This window comes from Solenopsis invicta, chromosome 2 (genome assembly GCF_016802725.1).
Source record: "Solenopsis invicta isolate M01_SB chromosome 2, UNIL_Sinv_3.0, whole genome shotgun sequence".
Classification (NCBI taxonomy): domain Eukaryota; kingdom Metazoa; phylum Arthropoda; class Insecta; order Hymenoptera; family Formicidae; genus Solenopsis; species Solenopsis invicta.
In genome coordinates, this window is record NC_052665.1 from 21,754,890 (window position 1) to 21,774,273 (window position 19,384).

A 19,384-nucleotide genomic window follows, 5' to 3' on the forward strand; every position below is an offset into this window, starting at 1 on the left:
GTGAGAGGAGACGCTGGTCTGGCGTCCCTCACTCCGCGATAGCATTTAGTAGAGAGAAGACTTAATTTGTATCACGGCGTTAGGTCGAGAAATAAGACTGACGCATTCTGAATAAAAATAGTTATATATATTATCTAATTCCCCGTTTTATATGTTGGAAACCTTACCCCACATATTGTGACCTTGTACCGAATACGCGCTATAGCGAACTGAAGAAAACGCGTGAGTTAACCCTACCAAACCACGCGGGAAGCTAACCTCTACCAAGCCACGTGGGAAAGGAAATCAAACAATGTCGTTACCACGTACACCACCGAGAGGCGGATTAGCGGGCGAACCGAACACGGACCAACCCCCATTTAGTGGAGACACACCAACATTGGAACAGACGGACAGCAAACACGGAGTGGACGCGATTAATTCACGTTCAATAAAACTGCCACAATTCTGGAAGGAAAACCCAGTCCTATGGTTCACGTAAGTCGAAGCAGCGTTTGCAATAGCCAGAGTGACAAAGGACGAGACAAAGTACAGGTATGTCATTATCAACCTTGACCAAACCGTATTGCCCTTTGTCTCAGACATTATAGCCGCGCCACCGGCCGAAAATAAATACGAGACCTTAAAGCAGAGAATAATCGGATCATTCGCCGAGACCAACGAATCGAAATTGCGAAAGCTATTACGTGGGAACGAGCTTGCAGACGAAAGACCCTCAATCTTCCTGCAGAGATTGCGGAATTTGGCCGGCGGACAATGCAACGATGCAATGCTTAGAACACTATTCCTCGAGCAATTACCGGATAGCGTACGTAGCATTTTAGCCATTAGCGAAGTAACAGATTTATCAAAATTAGTTCTCCAAGCCGATAAAATCGTAGAGATGTCTAAAGCAAGCGTAGCACAAGTTAACGTTACCACTCAAGCATTACCCGCGGAGAAAGTCTCAATGTCCAACGAATTCAAGGTCATGCAATACAGAATCGACGCATTGACCAAACAAGTTGCCGAACTCTGCGACATACAACGAAGTAGATCCAGAAGCAGAGGATACGACGAGTACAGGCGCAGGAGCAGGACCAGATCCCAGGAGCGTAGAGGAGCATCCAAAACATGCTACTTTCATTGGAAATTCGGGAACGAAGCATACAGATGCGTACAGCCATGCGATTGGAAAGAGCCACTCGCAAAGAATGTTAACGCGGAAAACTAGCCACGTCGTCCAGTCAGATGACGGAAGCAGGCGACGCGAAGACGTTCCGTCTAACCGTGATAGACAGGAAAAATGAGATGCGTTACCTTATAGACACTGGAGCAGACGTTTCAATTATACCAAAAAAGCAGTCAGAGGTAAAACTACATTAAGCAAATATAAATTATATGCCGCTAATATTACTTTAATAACTACGTACGGATCGAAATTAGTCCACGTAGATCTAGGATTATGGAGGAAGCTGGACTGGACGTTCGTGGTAGCAGACATAAAACAGGCTATAATTGGTGCAGACTTCCTAGCACACTATGGACTCTTAATCGATTTAAAACACAAACTACTACGAGATGGAATAACAAACTCCAAGGCAAACGGCACACTGTCAGAATCTAAAATTGGGGAAATAACAACCTTCGACCACACTAACCTTTCGCAGATCTTCTACAACATTTCAACAATATTACCAAACCGACAAATTTTCAAGTTCCTAAACATGGAGTAATACATCACATTACTACTACATGGTCACCAGTTGCGGAACCCGTACGCAGACTATCGGGTGAAAGATTACACGCAACGCGCTTGCAAGTACAACACATGCTTGATGCAGGGATCTGTAGACCCAGCTCTAGTCCCTGGGCTAACCCATTGCATCTAGTGCCCAAAAAAGGAGGCGATTGGAGAATATGCGGTGATTATAGGCAATTAAACAAAGTCACGATACCCGATAGATACCTAATCCCACATTTACACGATTTCGTACACAACTTAGAAGGATGCACTACCTTTACAACATTAGATTTGACAAGAACATATCATCAGATACCCGTCGCCGAAGAAGACCGTCCAAAAACAGCGGTAATAACACCATTTGGACTGTACGAATATAACGTGATGCCTTTTGGCCTACGTAACGCTGCACAAACATTCCAAAGACTTATGGATTGTGTACTTAGAGGTCTGGATTACTGTCACTGTTATATCGACGACATTTTAATAGCGTCACCGGATTTGAAAACACACCGTCTACATCTTCGTGAGGTATTCCAACGCCTACAAGATAACGGACTATCCATCAATCCGGCAAAATGCGTTTTTGGCAAAGAAGAAGTCAGTTATTTAGGTTACACCATAAATAGTCAAGGTACTAAACCTCTGGACACACGAGTCGAAGCAATTAACAAGATGGAGAAACCAACAGATATCAGCGGACTGAGACGCTTCTTAGGAGTTATAAACTTTTACAGAAGGTTTATTCCTAACGCTGCCAGCACACAAGCTCCGCTTCACGAATATCTGACTAATACCAAAAAAAAACGATAAACGCCCTGTAATCTGGAACGAACGCGCAGAAAAAGCATTTTTAGACTGCAAACAGCAGCTAATAGACGCAACCTTAATAGCCCATCCTAGAAAACATGCAGTGTTGGCAATTAAATCAGACGCTTCAGATACAGCAATGGGCGCCGTTTTGGAGCAATACCATGAAGAATGCTGGGAACCTCTCGGATTTTTTTCAAAAAAGTTCAGTCTGACACAAAGGAATTACAGCACTTATGATCGCGAATTCCAAGCAATATACAGTAGCCTCAAATTTTTCAAATCCATGGTAGAAAGTCGCAAACTTGTAATAAAAACCGATTATAAACCATTAACCTATGCTTTCTTACAGAAATCCGCAAAAGCATCTCCCAGGCAGCTAAGACAACTCGATCTAATTAGCCAATTCAGTACGGAAATCATCTACGTCAAAGGGAAAGACAACACGGTCGCCGATGCACTGTCACGCGTCGAGGCAATCGATATGCCAGTCATCGTTACAACCAAAGAACTTGTGCAAGAACAGCTCACAGACGAAGAACTCAAAGATTTACTGCAAAACGAAACGCATTCACTCCAACTAAGGAAACTCCGTGTAGATAACACTGATACCATCGTTTATTGCGATGTTTCTTTGAAGGAAGTTCGTCCCTATGTGCCAAAAAGCTTACGACGGAAAATATTCAACGTCACTCACGGATTAGTACATCCCAGCGGACGAGTCACCCGAAAAATGATCGGACAACGATTTGTTTGGCCAGCAATGAACAAAGATATTACCGAATGGGTAAAAACTTGTTTTTCAGTGCCAGAAGAATAAAGTCCACAGACACAACCGATTCGTACTCGAACAGTTTCCAGTGCCAGATACAAGATTCGATCACGTACACTTAGATAATCGGACCTCTCCCTGTTATACATGGGTATCGTTATTGTGGAACAATGACCGATAGGTTTACAAGATGGCCCGAAGCAGCTCCTGTTCAGGATATATCCGCACAAGTAGTAGCTGAAGCATTCGTTAACACATGGGTCGCACGTTTCGGCGCGCCTAAAACCATTACTACGGATCAAGGTACACAGTTCGAATCACAATTGTTTAAAGCCCTGACTAACCTCCTGGGATGTGTACGAACAAGAACTACAACATATCACCCGGTCTCTAACGGAATCATCGAACGTTGGCACCGTTCTTTAAAAGTCGCAATCCGCTGTCAAGAATCTAAAAACTGGTTGCAAGCATTACCAATAGTTCTACTGGGACTGCGTACCAGCATCAAAGAAGACATAAAAGCGACAGCAGCAGAATTAGTCTACGGCACTACCTTACGTCTGCCAGCCGAATATTTTTTCAATGAAAATTTTACGCCAGAACCTCAAGCATTTTTATCACATTTTCGAGAGCATATGCGGAACGTCAGGTCCACACCTACAGCTCATCACAACAAGAAGAGAACATTCACCCACGGTACCTTATACACATGCACTCACGTATTCGTGAGAGTGGATAAATTAAGAAGCCCTCTAGAACCACCTTACGAAGGGCCATACCCGGTAAACGAAAGAATTACTGATCGTATATTTAAAGTTCTAGTTAAAGGAGAAGCTGTCAACATTTCGGTGGATCGACTTAAACCAGCGTTCTTAGAGGCAATACCGGAGGAGAAAAACGAGTCGTCACCCAGTCAAGCAGCGCAAGCTAACAGCCCGAGAGTATATCCAGGCAAACGTATTAGATTCGCGACATAGTAGGAACCATGTCACTCGAGGGGGAGTACTGTGGCGACTTTCCACGACGTCAACGACGAAGGGACAAGTCCCACTGAACAAGCGAGACGACCCATCAGAATGTCGCTCACAATACGACGGAGCCCGCGCGATTCCCGGCGTGGTGAGAGGAGACGCTGGTCTGGCGTCCCTCACTCCGCGATAGCCTTTAGTAGAGAGAAGATTTAATTTGTATCACGGCGTTAGGCCGAGAAATAAGACTGATTCGAATAAAGACGCATTCTGAATAAAAATAGTTATATATATTGTCTAATTCCCCGTTTTATATGTTGGAAGCCTTACCCCACATAGTGTAGTAGCGAGCGCCACACTGTATCGAAAATGTGAAAGGAAGAATTCCTGAGGGCAACGACCAAGGAGACGTATCTTAAAATGTAGAGAGATTAGAATTTGCATCGCGATATCTCCGCTTGTAGGGCACGGAGAGAAAAAATAAAAACACTTTTATTATGCAATTCGTTCTCAAGCTATCGATTAAGATTACTCAGATCGGTTCAGTCGTTGCTGAGATCTGATAATCTCGTTATGCTTGAACTCGCTGATTCGTGTAAAAGAGGCTCGGTCTCTCTCGCTTTGTTCGTTCAGAGAGATTCAAAGATGAGAAAAAAGTTTTCTTATAAAAAACAAGCGCGAGTCGCGACCACGCCTCTTGATAGTGGTAGTGCCTCAAAATACTACTGCGCACTAGTAGTGCAATAGCATTTTTCTATAAGGGATGTAATTTGTAAATTACCCCATTACAAAAACTGCGTAGCGCGCGCTTGTTTTGTCAGTAATATTTATTAATTTCACTAATTAATTGGTAAAAATACGATTAACATTCACTACACGATTTCTATGTGACTAATAATAATAAATCATAATTGACTATCATCACTATTGCTATCCTTTATCAAAAATGTTAGATGTCAATGAGATGTGACAACGTCGCTTTGTTCCACCTAATACGCGCAATGTTTAATTAAATATCATGTTTAATTTATTCTGCATTAATTTATCTACCTGTCTCTGTGTTTGTCCTCTTCTTTTTCTCTCCTTTCTCTCTTTCTCTCATTCTTTTGATTTCTTTTATGATGATATTTAATATTTATCTTCTATTTGATATGCTTAAGCAAATAAATACGAGTACATTAATATAAAAGAAACAATTCAATTTAGTAATATAGTGTTAATAATGAATAATTGAACGTTAATTTATTATTTAATTAATATTTTTTATTAATTTTAAGAAAAAAATTTTAAAAAAATATAAAATATTATATAAAATAAAGTATTAAGTAAAGCGGTAAATTTATAGTACGGATGATAGATCGGCTGATCCCGATAGCACACGAGACCGATAGCACACCACCACTTACAGCGGCCGATGCCTAGAGTTTTTCCGCTGGTTGTGTTAGGTAGGTCACAAGATGATTGGTTGGTGGGCTATCGCATTGTGCGCTATCAGATCCCATCCGATGTAAATCAGCCCCCTCCGACTTTTATATATTGCCCATGTGCTACCGCGTTCCGTTAATGACCAAAAAGTTGTAGATGGCGATACTATCTAGTTGGCCGTAGGGACTCTAGTTGGCCGGTGGATGGGCGGGTCCCAATCGGTTAATCTTAATCCACGGGTTGATGAAGTTCACGAGGATTAAATTAATAGTAAAGGAAATTTATTTTTAATAGGCTAAAACAAAAAAATAAAATGTATAGTTGTCGGTTGCGATATTATTGAATCGAATACATTAACTTTCTCTTGTATAATTCATAAAATAGGTGTAATTTCTTATATTGTTTATTATTATTTACAAATAAGATTAACACAAAATTGTTGCGATTTAAATATTAATAAAAAAGATAACTAATGTATAAAAAAAATTTTGTAATTTTGTAAAACATGAAAGGTCAATTGTAATAAAAATATCTTTACATTTTATTGTATTTCCAGTACAAAAGAATTCAAAAAAAATTTAAAAAGAATTAATAAGTCGTACATCATCAATTTTAAATTTGTTTTCAGATAAGAGAAAAATTCTTTCTCTGAGCTTTTCAAAAAATTTCTTTTGCATCTGAAAATAAACTCAGAATTAAAGACATACGACTTAATTCTTTGTAAATTCTCTATGTTATCTGGATAATTATTTTTTTTATAAAAACTTCTTTTAAAAATAAATAAATTTATATTTACAGATGTTACAGGCTAATATTATACAATAATATTTTACGATATGTTATCATTTCATTATTTTATTACATTTTTTATTTTTTTAAACAAAATCTCTACAAAAGAATATTCATTGTTTTAGTCGCATCTATTACTTTAGTGCTCGCAACGATCTGCACATTTCGGATCGATTCCTGAAGTGACGCCCACTGCTTCCCCTACTATCGCTCGGCAGAGCGCCTGCCGTGTATTCGCGAGTTCGACTTTTGAGCGGCCAGCAGTAGTGGGGGAAGCAGGCGTCGCTTCAGGAATTGACCCGAAATGTGCAGATCGTTGCGAGCACTGTATTACTTTATTCTGTATTTCTTAGTTAATATCATTATCGTTGCGTTGTTTAACTTTTCTGTATAAATTAATTTATATATTATATATATTCAAAATAATATAATTTATATATTATATTACATTCAAAATAACAACATAAAGACACTTTTCTTGAAAGTTACGAAGTCGATCCCGTAATAAGAAAATAATATACCCTCACCACGGACCCATCGGCCAACTAGATAATATTGCCACTTACAACTTTTTGGTCTTTAACGGAACGGGCAAAAGCTCGAGTCGGAGGGGGTTGATGTAGATATCTCTATATAAGTAACCATAAGGAAACTAGCTATAGGAGTGCTCGCGGCGCAGAAAGGACAAAAGTGACGCACGCAACCATGGACTTAGGAATAGAGGGACGGTGCATAACCTAAAGAAGTAAGGCACGTTTGCAGGGGGGAGGCCACGATGTTGGTTTCTAAGATTGCACACATAGACTATGTAGTGTACAGGGTGATTATTAATGAATGTCCCTACCATAGCATGATTTACTGACGGAAACATATTTCTAACATATTATTATATTAGAAATGCGTGCTCTTATGATAAAAAGTGAAGACATTCATTAATAATCACCCTCTATATATAGGGTCATCAAAAAGTATCGGACCCCTTGATTATTTTGGAAACTAAGCATTTTATAAAAAAGCGTTTCAGATAAAAGTTGTAGGGTTTTAAAAGATCTATTTTAGTGATCTTATTAGTTTGACCTTGAATGGCATCGCCAAGGTGACATCGAAACCACATTAACTTTTTTAAATAGAACCCTCTATTTTTAATTCCAGAATATAATAACTGGTGTCAAAAGCTTTCCAAAACTCTACAAGAAAGTTTATTTTCGTTGAGTATTTTCCGAGTTGTGAAGCTTGAAAGCTATAGTGTACTATAACTTTCAAACGTCATAACTCGGAAAGTACTTAACGAAAATAAACTTATTATAGTATTTTGTAAAGTTCTTGAAATTGACTATAAGAAAATGCAATAAAAGATATAACATTAAAGTATCGGTAGTTTCCTAATTAAAGGGTATCGGTATTATCCTAACATTCTATATTTTTTATTGCATTTTCTTGTAGTCGATTTCGAAAACTTTTCAAAACACTATAAATAAGAGCTTAAGCAAAATGGTTGATTTATAATTTTAAGATAAGTTTTACAATTTTGTCTTTAGTAACGCACAATAATTGTCTTATGTCTCAAGTCTTGAACTAAAGAGATTTTGTTTGTAAATTAAGATTTGAGACACAAGACGCACTTATTGTGCGTTACTAAAGACAAAGATTTAAGTCGTAAAACTTGTCTTAAAATTATAAGTGTACCATTCTGCTTAAGCCCTAAGTTTATTTTCGTTAACTACTTTTCGAGTTATGACGCTTGAAAGTTACAATACACTGTAGTTTTTAAGCCCTACAACTCGGAAAGTACTCAACTAAAATTAACTTTTTTGTAGGGTTTTGGAAAGCTCTTGATACCAGCTATTATATGCTGGAATCAAAAATAGAGTGTTCCATTTAAAAAAGTTAATGTGATTTCGATATAATCTTGGCGACGAAATCCAAGGTCAAACTGATAAGATCAGTAAATAGATCTTTTGAAACCCTACAATTTTTATCTGAAACATTTTTTTTTAAATACTTAGTTTTCAAAATAATCAGAAGGTCCAATACTTTTTGATGACTCTCTATGTGTGAAATAAAAATTACTGAATAATAAAATTCAAAATTTTGTTAACGTTTTACAATAAACTTTTCTTTAATTACTTAATAACATATAATACATTTAGCAATGTAATAAGCTGGTATAACAAATATACTAAATAATATTTTACATATATAAAAAACAAACTAAAACTTTTGAAAAAAGACAAACAAACTTTAGAAATGTTTTTAAGAAATTGTTAAATTAATAATTCCATAGAATCTCAAGAAAAAATAATTCACATATATTTACTATAAACATTTATTGATGTTTATGATGAATTAATTTAGTAAAATTTTGTCTATCACTAATACTTTTATCGACACTCTTAGAGCAAATACAGGGTGTCAGGTAACGATCGCCCGTGGTTTCGTGGATTGCTAGATCAAGTAAAACTGAGCAGAAAAGTCCTTTACCATTTTTTAATATTTGCCATAGTTAACGAAATAAAAATTAATAAAGTTTGCGAATAAGCGCGTATCACCGCGCGCAAGGACTGCCCGCCGGTCGCCGAGACGTAGGCAGCCGCGGCTGTAGGCGTGGCGTGGTGCGGTGAGGAGGGAAAAGCAGGCCGCAGCTATTGTTGCTTTTCCCTCCTCACCGCACCGCGCCGCGCCTACAGCCGCGGCTGCCTACGTTCCGGCGACCGGCGGGCGGTCCTTGAGCGCGGTGATACGCGCTTATTCGCAAACTTTATTAATTTTTATTTCGTTAACTATGGCAAATATTAAAAAATGGTAAAGGACTTTTCTGCTCAGTTTTACTTGATCTATCAATCCACGAAACCACGGGCGATCGTTACCTGACACCCTGTATAATGTGATTTAATTTTGATGAATTTTTTAATTATAGCTTCGGTAAGATAAATTGAATGGGATTCTAAGATTAATATATGATAATTTTTTACTTGTTGAAACTAATTTTTATATTTTGTTCCAATACTTTCTGAAATGTAATTTTATGTTTGTCCATAGAATTTGTCGTGAAACATCTTGGTACTATAAGGTAAAAATACCGATTGCCGGACATATCCCTATATCTGAATATTTACATATAAATTTATTATTATTAATCTCAAATGGATTTCTATTATAATATCAAAATTTTATTGCAAATCTATAATTTATGGATATTTTTATAGAAAGACATTTCAAATATTATAAAAATTAACTTCCAGTAAAAAAATTAATTTATGTTACGCAATTAGGTGAAGGACATATTTTAAGAATATTCTTAAAAGTTTCTTAAGAAAACTCGTCTTAGTTATTAAATTAATTATTACTTTATTTCTCAGTTTTCTTTTACAAACAAAAATTTATTAACATTGTCAAAGTCGGAAAAGATGTAGAATAATTACACAAATGACTTTTAATTAATATAAACATGTAACGATACGCCCCTCCACCGTCAGTGCGCCTCCGTTCCGTCCACCGAACGACGAACGCCGAGCGTAGCCGGGACCACGTGCGCGCACGATCGAACTTCGCCGTGCGACCACGCGGCAACACGCGCGCTGACCGTGGCGTTCCATAACGTTCCCACTCCGGCTCAGCCGACCGAGCGCGCGGATTGGCTTGCTCAGCCGCGCGTTCGGATATATAAGCCGGCAGTGGGAACGCACAAGGCAGATCCGTCCGACTATCCGACCCGTCCACAGACCAAGCATTCTCTATCGTTCCTTAAGACGAGCATTCTCGTCGCACTCCGATATCCTCGACGGACATTCCCGTCGGTATCCCCGGCCGAGTATCCTCGACCAGTCGACTCCGACCTCCTCGACGAGCATTCTCGTCATCATCACCGGCCGAGCATTCTCGACCAATCACGTCCGAGATCCTCGACGAGCACTCTCGTCATCATCACCGGCCGAACAGTCTCGACCAATCACCGTCGCGGTTTGCGTAATTTAAGGAGCATCCACTCTCTGATGATCCGTGCTTGCTTAATCAATCAACCAATAAATCAAAGCATGAATTATTCCCAAAACCTTAGCACTGCCGTTTATTGATAGTGCACGTGCTCTCAGTTCTTTGTTTTCAGGTTCTTGCTTCAAGTTTGAATCACGGATACGGTTGAAATGTATTTCAATGCCCCCACATTGGTAATTGATTTTACACGATCCCAGATTGCATTTAAGATTTTCCCCTCCCCCCTTATTTCCTCGCCCTCCATGCTAGGGATGGCAAAATGGGCGTTTTTGATGTTATGTGTAGATTGTGTGATACCAACCCTATAAATTTCAATCAGAAGTTATTTTTCATTAAGTACTTTCCGAGTTATGACGCTTGAAAGTTACAGTACATTGTAGCTTTCAAGCCTCACAATTTAGAAAGTTCTCAACGAAAATAAACTTTCTTGTAAGGTTTTGGAAAGGTCTTGACACCAGCTATTAAATTCTGGAATCAAAAATAAGGTATTCCATTTGAAAAAGTTAATGTGATTTTGATGTGACCTTGGCTATGCCATCCAAGGTCAAACTGATAATATTAATAAATAGATTTTTTGAAACCCTACAACTTTTATCTGAAACACTTTTTTCTAAAATAATTAGTTTTCGAGATATTTTGCTGTTTCCGTAATTTTTTCCCACCCCCCATAAGGAGTTCAATATTATTTTGTCAAAAATAATATATTGAAAAGACGCTTTATAATACATGGTTGGATTTGTATAAAAATAAGTTCTAAATTTGTCATTAAAATATTTGAAAATTTTTTAAAATGTAAATAGTGGGGAAACGTATTAAAAGAATTGTTAAAAAAAATTTTTTATCATTGTTATAAAATACACTTCAAAGCATTTAACTTTCAATCAGAACATTTTTTTGTCTTTTATGGGGTAAGTGCACTTATTATTGAGCGTTTTCTGAAAATCCCAACTTCAATGCATCTTAAAAAAAAAAATTAAATGAAAAGTTTAAACTTTTTTTTCTTAACGTTTATAAAAAAACTAAAAGAATGTATAAATCCATCTATTATTAACAAAATACAATCTTATTAATATTAAAATTAATAAAAACGGAATGCGCTTGTCACCGTGGTCATGTACAAATTATTGTGTACTCGTTTCCACGGATTTACCAATTACCGTATCCCAAATACCGTTGATGAAAAAAATGCATTTTGTAATGCTGATTGGTTCTTATGCTGTGCTTACTTCGTAAGCTATTGTCATCGTGGAGATGGCGTTTTGACAATTATCAAGAATTATGTGTATATCAAGTAAATTTGTAATTTATAATATCAAAAGCTATGTATCACGCGCGTAGCGTGAAAAAATGTTAGAATGATAGTGAACTAAATACTTACGAGGTGTGTTCAAAAAGTATCGCGAATTTTGAATTTTCGCGGGTTACGTATATTCGAATTTCGATCTTTTTGTGGCGTTATGTTGGTACTCATGTCTCTCACTTATGCCGACAAGCTCGGCCATTTTGAATGTTCACTTAATTGTTGACAGCTGCTTTGCTTGCACGTGTTTTGGATCGTCTTCGATTTTTACCTATTCAAAAAAATGGATCAAAGAACCTGTATCAAATTTTGTGTGAAAAACGAAATTAAGTGCGCGGATGCATTTCGAATGTTGACTGTGGCATACGGAGAAGCTACCTTGGACCGAAGCAACGTTTATCGGTGGTACAAAATGTTCTCAGAAGGCCGAGAAGATGTGAACGACGAAGAGCGTGCCGGACGCCCGAGCACTTCAACAACAGACGAAAAAATTAATGAAGTGGAGAAAATGGTATTGACCAATCGTCGAATCACCGTTAGAGAAGTTGCTGAGGACCTAAACATATCGATTGGCTCGTGCCATTCGATTTTTATCAATGATTTGGGCATGAGACGGGTCGCCGCGAAATTCGTACCAAAATTGCTCAATTGCGACCAAAAACAGCATCGCATGAACATTGCTAATGAGATGTTGGACTCTGTCCGCGACGACCCAAATTTGCTCCAGAGGGTCATAACTGGTGACGAATCGTGGGTTTATGGTTATGACGTGGAAACCAAAGCTCAATCATCTCAATGGAAGCTGCCGCACAAACCAAGACCGAAAAAAGCGCGCCAAGTTCGGTCGAATGTGAAAGTTTTGCTGACAGTTTTCTTCGATTGCAGGGGCGTGGTGCATCATGAGTTCTTGCCACAGGGTAGAACGGTCAATAAGGAATATTCCTGCAAGTTATGCGCAATTTGCGCGAAGCAATCCGCCAGAAACGCCCGAATTTGTGGAAGAACAAAAATTGGCTTTTGCACCACGATAACGCCCCTGCTCACACATCGTTGCTTGTGCGCGACTTTTTGGCCAAAAACAACACACTAATGATGCCGCAGCCACCGTATTCCCCAGATCTGGCCCCCTGTGACTTTTTCTTGTTCCCTAAACTGAAGAGGCCCATGAAAGGACGACGTTACGCTACGCTTGACGAGATAAAGACGGCATCGAAGGAGGAGCTGAACAAGATAAAAAAAAATGATTTTTTGAAGTGCTTCGAAGATTGGAAAAACCGTTGGCACAAGTGTATAATATCTCATGGGGATTACTTTGAAGGGGACAAAATAGATATTCATGAATAAATAAATAATTTTTGAAAAAACACAAAATTCGCGATACTTTTTGAACACACCTCGTATGTGTTAAGTCATTCGCACTTTCACTGAAACGTGAATACCGCAGTAATACGAGTACCAACAACATGCGCATTGCACCTAATTTCGTGAGTAAATTTGATTTACTTATTAAATGTATTCATATTTCCGTCTTTATTTGATTTTAATTTATTTTATTTTTGATTAGGTTAAATGTGAAATAATTTTTTTCTATAGATACTTTTTTTTAACGAGCTATCATCTATTTTCCAAAAACCACGGTAGTAGGGCAGGCCACGATAATAGGTACACTTACAACCGCCGTTAAAATCTGGCCGGTCAACAAATTATAAATTACAGGCACCGTCACAGGTGATCGCGGCCGTGCAGCGACCACGCGTCCTTATGGAGAGATGCCACGAGAACGAACGCGGAAGCGCGACAAACCTAGAAACGACGGCGACTGACACGGTAATTAGCAGAGCTGTCGAGACGCTGACGACCGACTTGCCCGACGTCCAGGAGGCAACGGCGATGCGGACCAGCGACGAGCCACGCGATGCCATCCAGGAGAACACCGCGGAACCGTCCGCGATGCCCGCGGATACTCCTGGATGGCATCGCGTGGCTCGTCGCTGGTCCGCATCGCCATTGCCTCCTGAACGTCGGGCAAGTCGGTCGTCAGCGTCTCGACGGCTCTGCTAATTACTGTGTCAGTCGTTGTCGTTTTTAGGTTTGTCGCGCTTCCGCGCTCGTTCTCGTGGCATCTCTCCATAAGGACGCGTGGTCGCTGCACGGCCGCGATCACCTGTGACGGTGCCTGTAATTTATAATTTGTTGACCGGCCAGATTTTAACGGCGGTTGTACACTTACCCTAGTTTTGACGATACACGCTTCGAAAGAAAAAAAACCGACTTTTTTCAAAAGGAGTGTTTCAAAAGTGATATTAAGCACGTATAAAAAAATACATGTCTCTTATTTTGATCTGTACGGTAACGCATTAAAAATTCGTCAAAATCGAAGGGGAACACTTCCATAGTGCACGGACAGATGCACGTACTATGCGTTATAGAGTGGTTTTTAAAACAATAAACAAAAAAGTTTAATCAGGCATATTATTGATTGTTTGAGTATATTAAAAATATATATAATTTTAATATTTTGAATTTATACACAATGAAAATTATTTTTCAAACAATTTAAAATAGTATGTAAAATTTTTTTAGATTTTATAACTGTTGGTTCTCCTTCTTTTCTTTGCTCTAATAGAGCAATGGTTTCATCTATTCCTTTGGATGAGTAAATATCCATTAGCATCTGATAATTTAATCCAGAATAAGTTAACTCTTCTTTATCTTACCTTTTAAAATAGAATCTTATAAGAAAACAAAAGTTGAAATATTGTTTTTGCTTGAATCAGCTTTCTCTTTTTTTGAAAGAATTACTTCAAATGAAACATGATTACTACGCAATGTATTACTATCAAAATGAAAAATTACAAGCTTTTCTAGGAAAAATACATCAACTGGTGCTATATGTATTTTTTATATTTAAATTTAATGTATCATGTGCTAAAGCTGATAACGTAAGTTGTCCTTTGCCTTTTCTGTTGAAAAACTTTTTTTTAAATAGAGCTAATGTACAATATCTGTAAACCTGCAATAATCTTAAAATCATTAAGGAAAGACGTTTCTTAAATAAAATTTATTAATCTAAGTGCATCAATGGAACTATTATGAGCAATCAAAATAGATGGTTTATTAAATGATTTAAGGTATAATAATAAATATTTTAATACAATTTGTTTTGGGAACGCTTCAACGCTTGCTGTCCATGCAATAATAAATTTCCTTCTTCGAATGTTATACCGTGCACTTAATTGCGATGGTATAATTCGGCTTGGCAAAATATATTTATTAAATGCCACATTCCATTGCAATCTGTAGAACGTCGCAATTCATGACAAAACTTGATGTCTCCAAATAAAAAAGACGATAACAGTCTCTCCATGTTTTGAATAGATTTCATTATCTTCAGCAATTTGCTCGTTTTCTATAGCTGGCATTGCAAGTAATCCAACATTTTTCTCGTATAGATTCCTTTCTATTTGGCATCTCTTATTTTATATGAATTTTCGTTGTTTTTTTTTTGTTTTTTTTGTTTTTTTTTTTTTGAAGCAATCGACGTCTTGATTTAAATGTAGGTGTATTTGTTTTTAAAGTTCTTTTCTCTGATGACTGTTTTATAAAGTTCAATATGTTTTAAATAATATTGTCTAGAATTTAATGTCTAATTGTTGAAAAATTTTATCCAAATAATTTTTACCTTTATTTTTTTGGCTAACCGCGCATGCAAAACAAAAATCTGCTGATTTGTTTAAAGTATAACAATTAGTTGTTAGAACCTTTTATGCCATAGTAGCGTTTAGACTTTCATTAGACTAACTTGATGCATGCGCTGCAAATTTATCTGTACATACTATTAGCAAATTTATTACACAAATTTTTCAATTCTTTAAACAAAATTGGGCAACTAAAACTTTCTGGTACAATCTTGTGTTTATAGTTTTCTGGATCAATTATATATCCGCACTAATTACCTCAATTGGAATGCATATTAAAAGCGTAAAATGGAATATTTTTTATAGCCGTATATATGGACTTGGTTAGGTGGTGCGATGGCGTGTGGATGTAGATGGAAATAAAGTGAGGCTGCCCTGATGAACAAAACCGAAAGAAAACGATAGAAAGTGTCAGAAACATGATTCAAAATGATAGAATTCTATTGTTTTGAATCAGGTTTCTGACACTTTCTACTGTTTTCTATCGGTCTTTTTAATCAGAGTGAGTATGAGTGTTGTAGTACATAAGGAAGTATTAAAAAGTAAAGAGGTATGAACTAAAAAGGTAGGAAGATAGAGAAAACGAGTAATTAGAGGCAGATGTAGGGGAAAAAGATTTGCGGAAATATTGAAAGATATAGGTAAAAAGAACAGTAATAGGTTAGGGCGGACAATAAGACGAGAGAATCCGGGAGGGCCAGTAAGGTAGGGATTAAACGAGGAAGGTAAGAAAAACAAAAAAGGCAAAGAGAAAGAGTGTTAGGAGAATAGGTTAAAGGAATAAAATGGTTGAAATAAAAGCAGAAACAGCTACAGGAAGAAAAATGCGACAGATAATGCAAGGAATCAGGTAGAATGGTTTATGGAGAAAGAATAGAATATTGTAAATGAGAGAATAAATGAAAGGAGATTGGAAGGAATGTATAGAAGTACGGAGACGGTGAGAAGAGTGATGGTATAGGAAAGAAATAACGAAAAAAAATTAAAATATAATGTAGGAAATAGGACCAGGCATCGCAGTAAGAAATGACAAGTTGAAAAATCGTCTAATCAACGTTTAATAAACCAGTTGATATAGACGTTTAAAATTTGGTTCATTAAACGTTTTTGTATCATCAAAATTAAACGACTATTAGACGTCTTGCATAAACTCTTTATAAATATTTTCTTTGAAATATCCGCATAACTATTATATTATTGCACCATATAATCTCAATAAACAAAACAATATTTTTGTAATATTTTAAAAAACATTTTTTGTAAAAAAAGGTTCTCAAATTTTTTTTTTGAAAATTTTCGAGCGGCTACCCAGTGAGAAATGATATGGTGAAAAGACGTTTATTCAACATTTATGTCGTTGATAGTTGATATTGTTACGCCCGGTATAGGCGTGAATAAAGTTGTAAATATCTTCTGTCAATGAGTGACAGAGTTCGTGTTGTGGTTGTTGTTTTGTCTCGCTTTTGGTTGTAAGACTTCTGAGATTAAAAGCAAACATTTTTATAAAGTTTGTCTTGTTATTTCGTGCGTGAGTGTGAACGTGGTTCCGCGAGTGTTCGGAGAAACCAACAATTGCGTGAACGTAACAATATTATAAATTGAAAAGACGTCTATTCAACGTCAATAGTTGATATTGATAAATATTTCAACTACTTTTTAACCACTCAAAAATTTCTTTTCTATTAGATGTAGTTTTGCAAATATATAATTAACAAAAACAACGTCACTATTTTCTTCTCTTATCCAAATAACATAAAGTTGAAAATTGGGTCGTGCAAGACGTTTTTTAGATGTTTTTTATAAACCTGACTTCCCAAAATTTTTTTATATTTAATTTAATAATTGTACTATATTGAAACATAATTTCTAGTTGCATTCTTATTTAAACAAATAACAGAAAAATTATTCTAGATTCTATTCCGCATTTGTGAAAATACAATAATTTTATATGTATTTTTATAAATAATATTCTTTAATTATACATGTTTCATTTTTTTGATAACATATATTGACCTGATCTACCAGTTATTTACACATATAACTACGAAGTGTTTACAAGTCATCATGAGGGATCAATTCGCAGCGATCACGGAAGTCAAGCAACGTTCACCAGAGGTGGCCGCTCGGGAATTTTCGAAAAGAAATACACGAGAATTTTTTTTACTAAAAATGTTTTTTAATATATTACAAAAATATTGTTTTATTCATTGAGATCATGTGCAATAATATAATAATTATGCGGATATTTTGAAGAAAATATTTATAGAGAGTTTATGCAAAATTTAATAGTCGTTTAATTTTGATGACACAAAAACGTCTAATCGACCAAATTTTAAACGTCTATATCAACTGGTTTATTAAACGTTGATTAGACATCTTTTCAACCTGTTATTTCTCACTGGGATCTATCCAAGTCGAGACTCCGGTGAACATTGCTTGACTTCCGTGATCGCTGCAAACTGATCTCTCATGATGACCCGTAAACACTTCGTAGTTATATGTGTAAATAACTGGTAGATCAGGTCAATATATGTTATCAAAAAGATGAAACATGTATAATTAAAGAATATTATTTATAAAAAAATATAAAATTATTGTATTTTTACAAATACGGAATAGAATCTGGAATAACTTTTCTGTTATTTGTTTCAATAAGAATGTAACTAGAAATTATGTGTCAATATAATACAATAAATTAAATATGAAAAAATTTTGGGAAGTCAAGTTTATAAAAGACGTTTAAAAGACGTCTTGCACGACCTAATTTTCAACTTTATGTTATCTGGATAAGAGAAGAAAATAGTGACGTTAATTATTTTTGTTAATTATATATTTGCAAAACTATATCTACTAGAAAAGAAATTTTCGAGTGATTGAAAAGTAGTTGAAATACTTATTAATATCAACCATTGACATTGAATATCAACAGACGTGTTTTCAACTTATTAATATCAACCCTCAACGACATAGATGTCTATTCAACGTCTTTTTAACTTATAATATCAACTATCAACGACATAGACGTTGAATAAACGTCTTTTCAACTTATCATTTATCATTGGAATAAAATTTTAAAGACATCTGTATTAGTAAAAACGATTTATACCAATATATCTAGGCATATTTTATACAGTTATAATTTTTATACCGAGGATTCGTGTACGAAATTAATTAATTTTTATGATTTAAATCACTGACAAACAAACATTGATATCTACCCGGCATAAACTTTGAAATTATATTGATCATTACGGAGATTGTTCGTTTACTTTGGAGACAAAAAAAGGTCCCAATGCATGCGATTAATCATAAATTTTATTAGACAAGTCCCCAAATTATTAAAAGGCCACAGAAGTATGCGTTAGTACAAACAAATGTATCATCATATGCTCTGGACATATAAAGTCAATTTTAGGCAGTTTGTCGGTAAAAGCTACAACACGATGAGATATGATCATCCCCTTCACATCCTAGAGATCATAGTTACCAGGCAAGTTTTTTTCAAACGGTCCGACACCGTTCGAATGTCTACTATCGCATATAATAAACAATTCCCCGCCGTTCCAGAATCGCGTATACAATTAGTGTAAAGCCAGGTTAAATCGATTTTAATTACAAACGACGCTAAATTTTGCGAATATTGCAATATGTAAAGGATATTTCTGCTTAATTTATATGTCATCCAGAGAGAAGTGGAAATCTTTATAGCGAACACCCTGTATACAACAAGTGACGATCGCGTGACAAAGCAACTTGTAAACATCAACATTTCCGCGCTTAACAAGGAGTGTGCTCAAGGTTGACCAATAAATCTTCTCACGAGTGTCCGTTTGGTTTCTGTCCTAACAAGTACGGCTGACGTGGCATTATTTTATTGTTAAATTTTTGTTTACTGACGTATAGGTA

General features: G+C 36.4%; 1 protein-coding gene across 1 annotated transcript; it reads left to right on the top strand.

The window, feature by feature from the left end:
- The first annotated feature begins 292 nt into the window (after positions 1 to 292).
- LOC105204193 lies at positions 293 to 1,213 on the top strand. The gene is made up of 2 exons (XM_011173250.1): positions 293 to 477; positions 535 to 1,213. The coding sequence occupies exons 1-2, from the start codon at positions 293 to 295 to the stop codon at positions 1,211 to 1,213; spliced, it is 864 nt and encodes a 287-aa protein (XP_011171552.1).
- The last annotated feature ends 18,171 nt before the right edge of the window (positions 1,214 to 19,384 follow it).

Bases quoted from the DNA above. Each gene is read 5' to 3' on its own strand.
- LOC105204193 (XM_011173250.1), top strand. From the start codon at position 293: ATGTCGTTACCACGTACACCACCGAGAGGCGGATTAGCGGGCGAACCG. The intron at 478-534 runs GTAAGTCGAAGC...GACAAAGTACAG, and splicing joins AACCCAGTCCTATGGTTCAC to GTATGTCATTATCAACCTTG.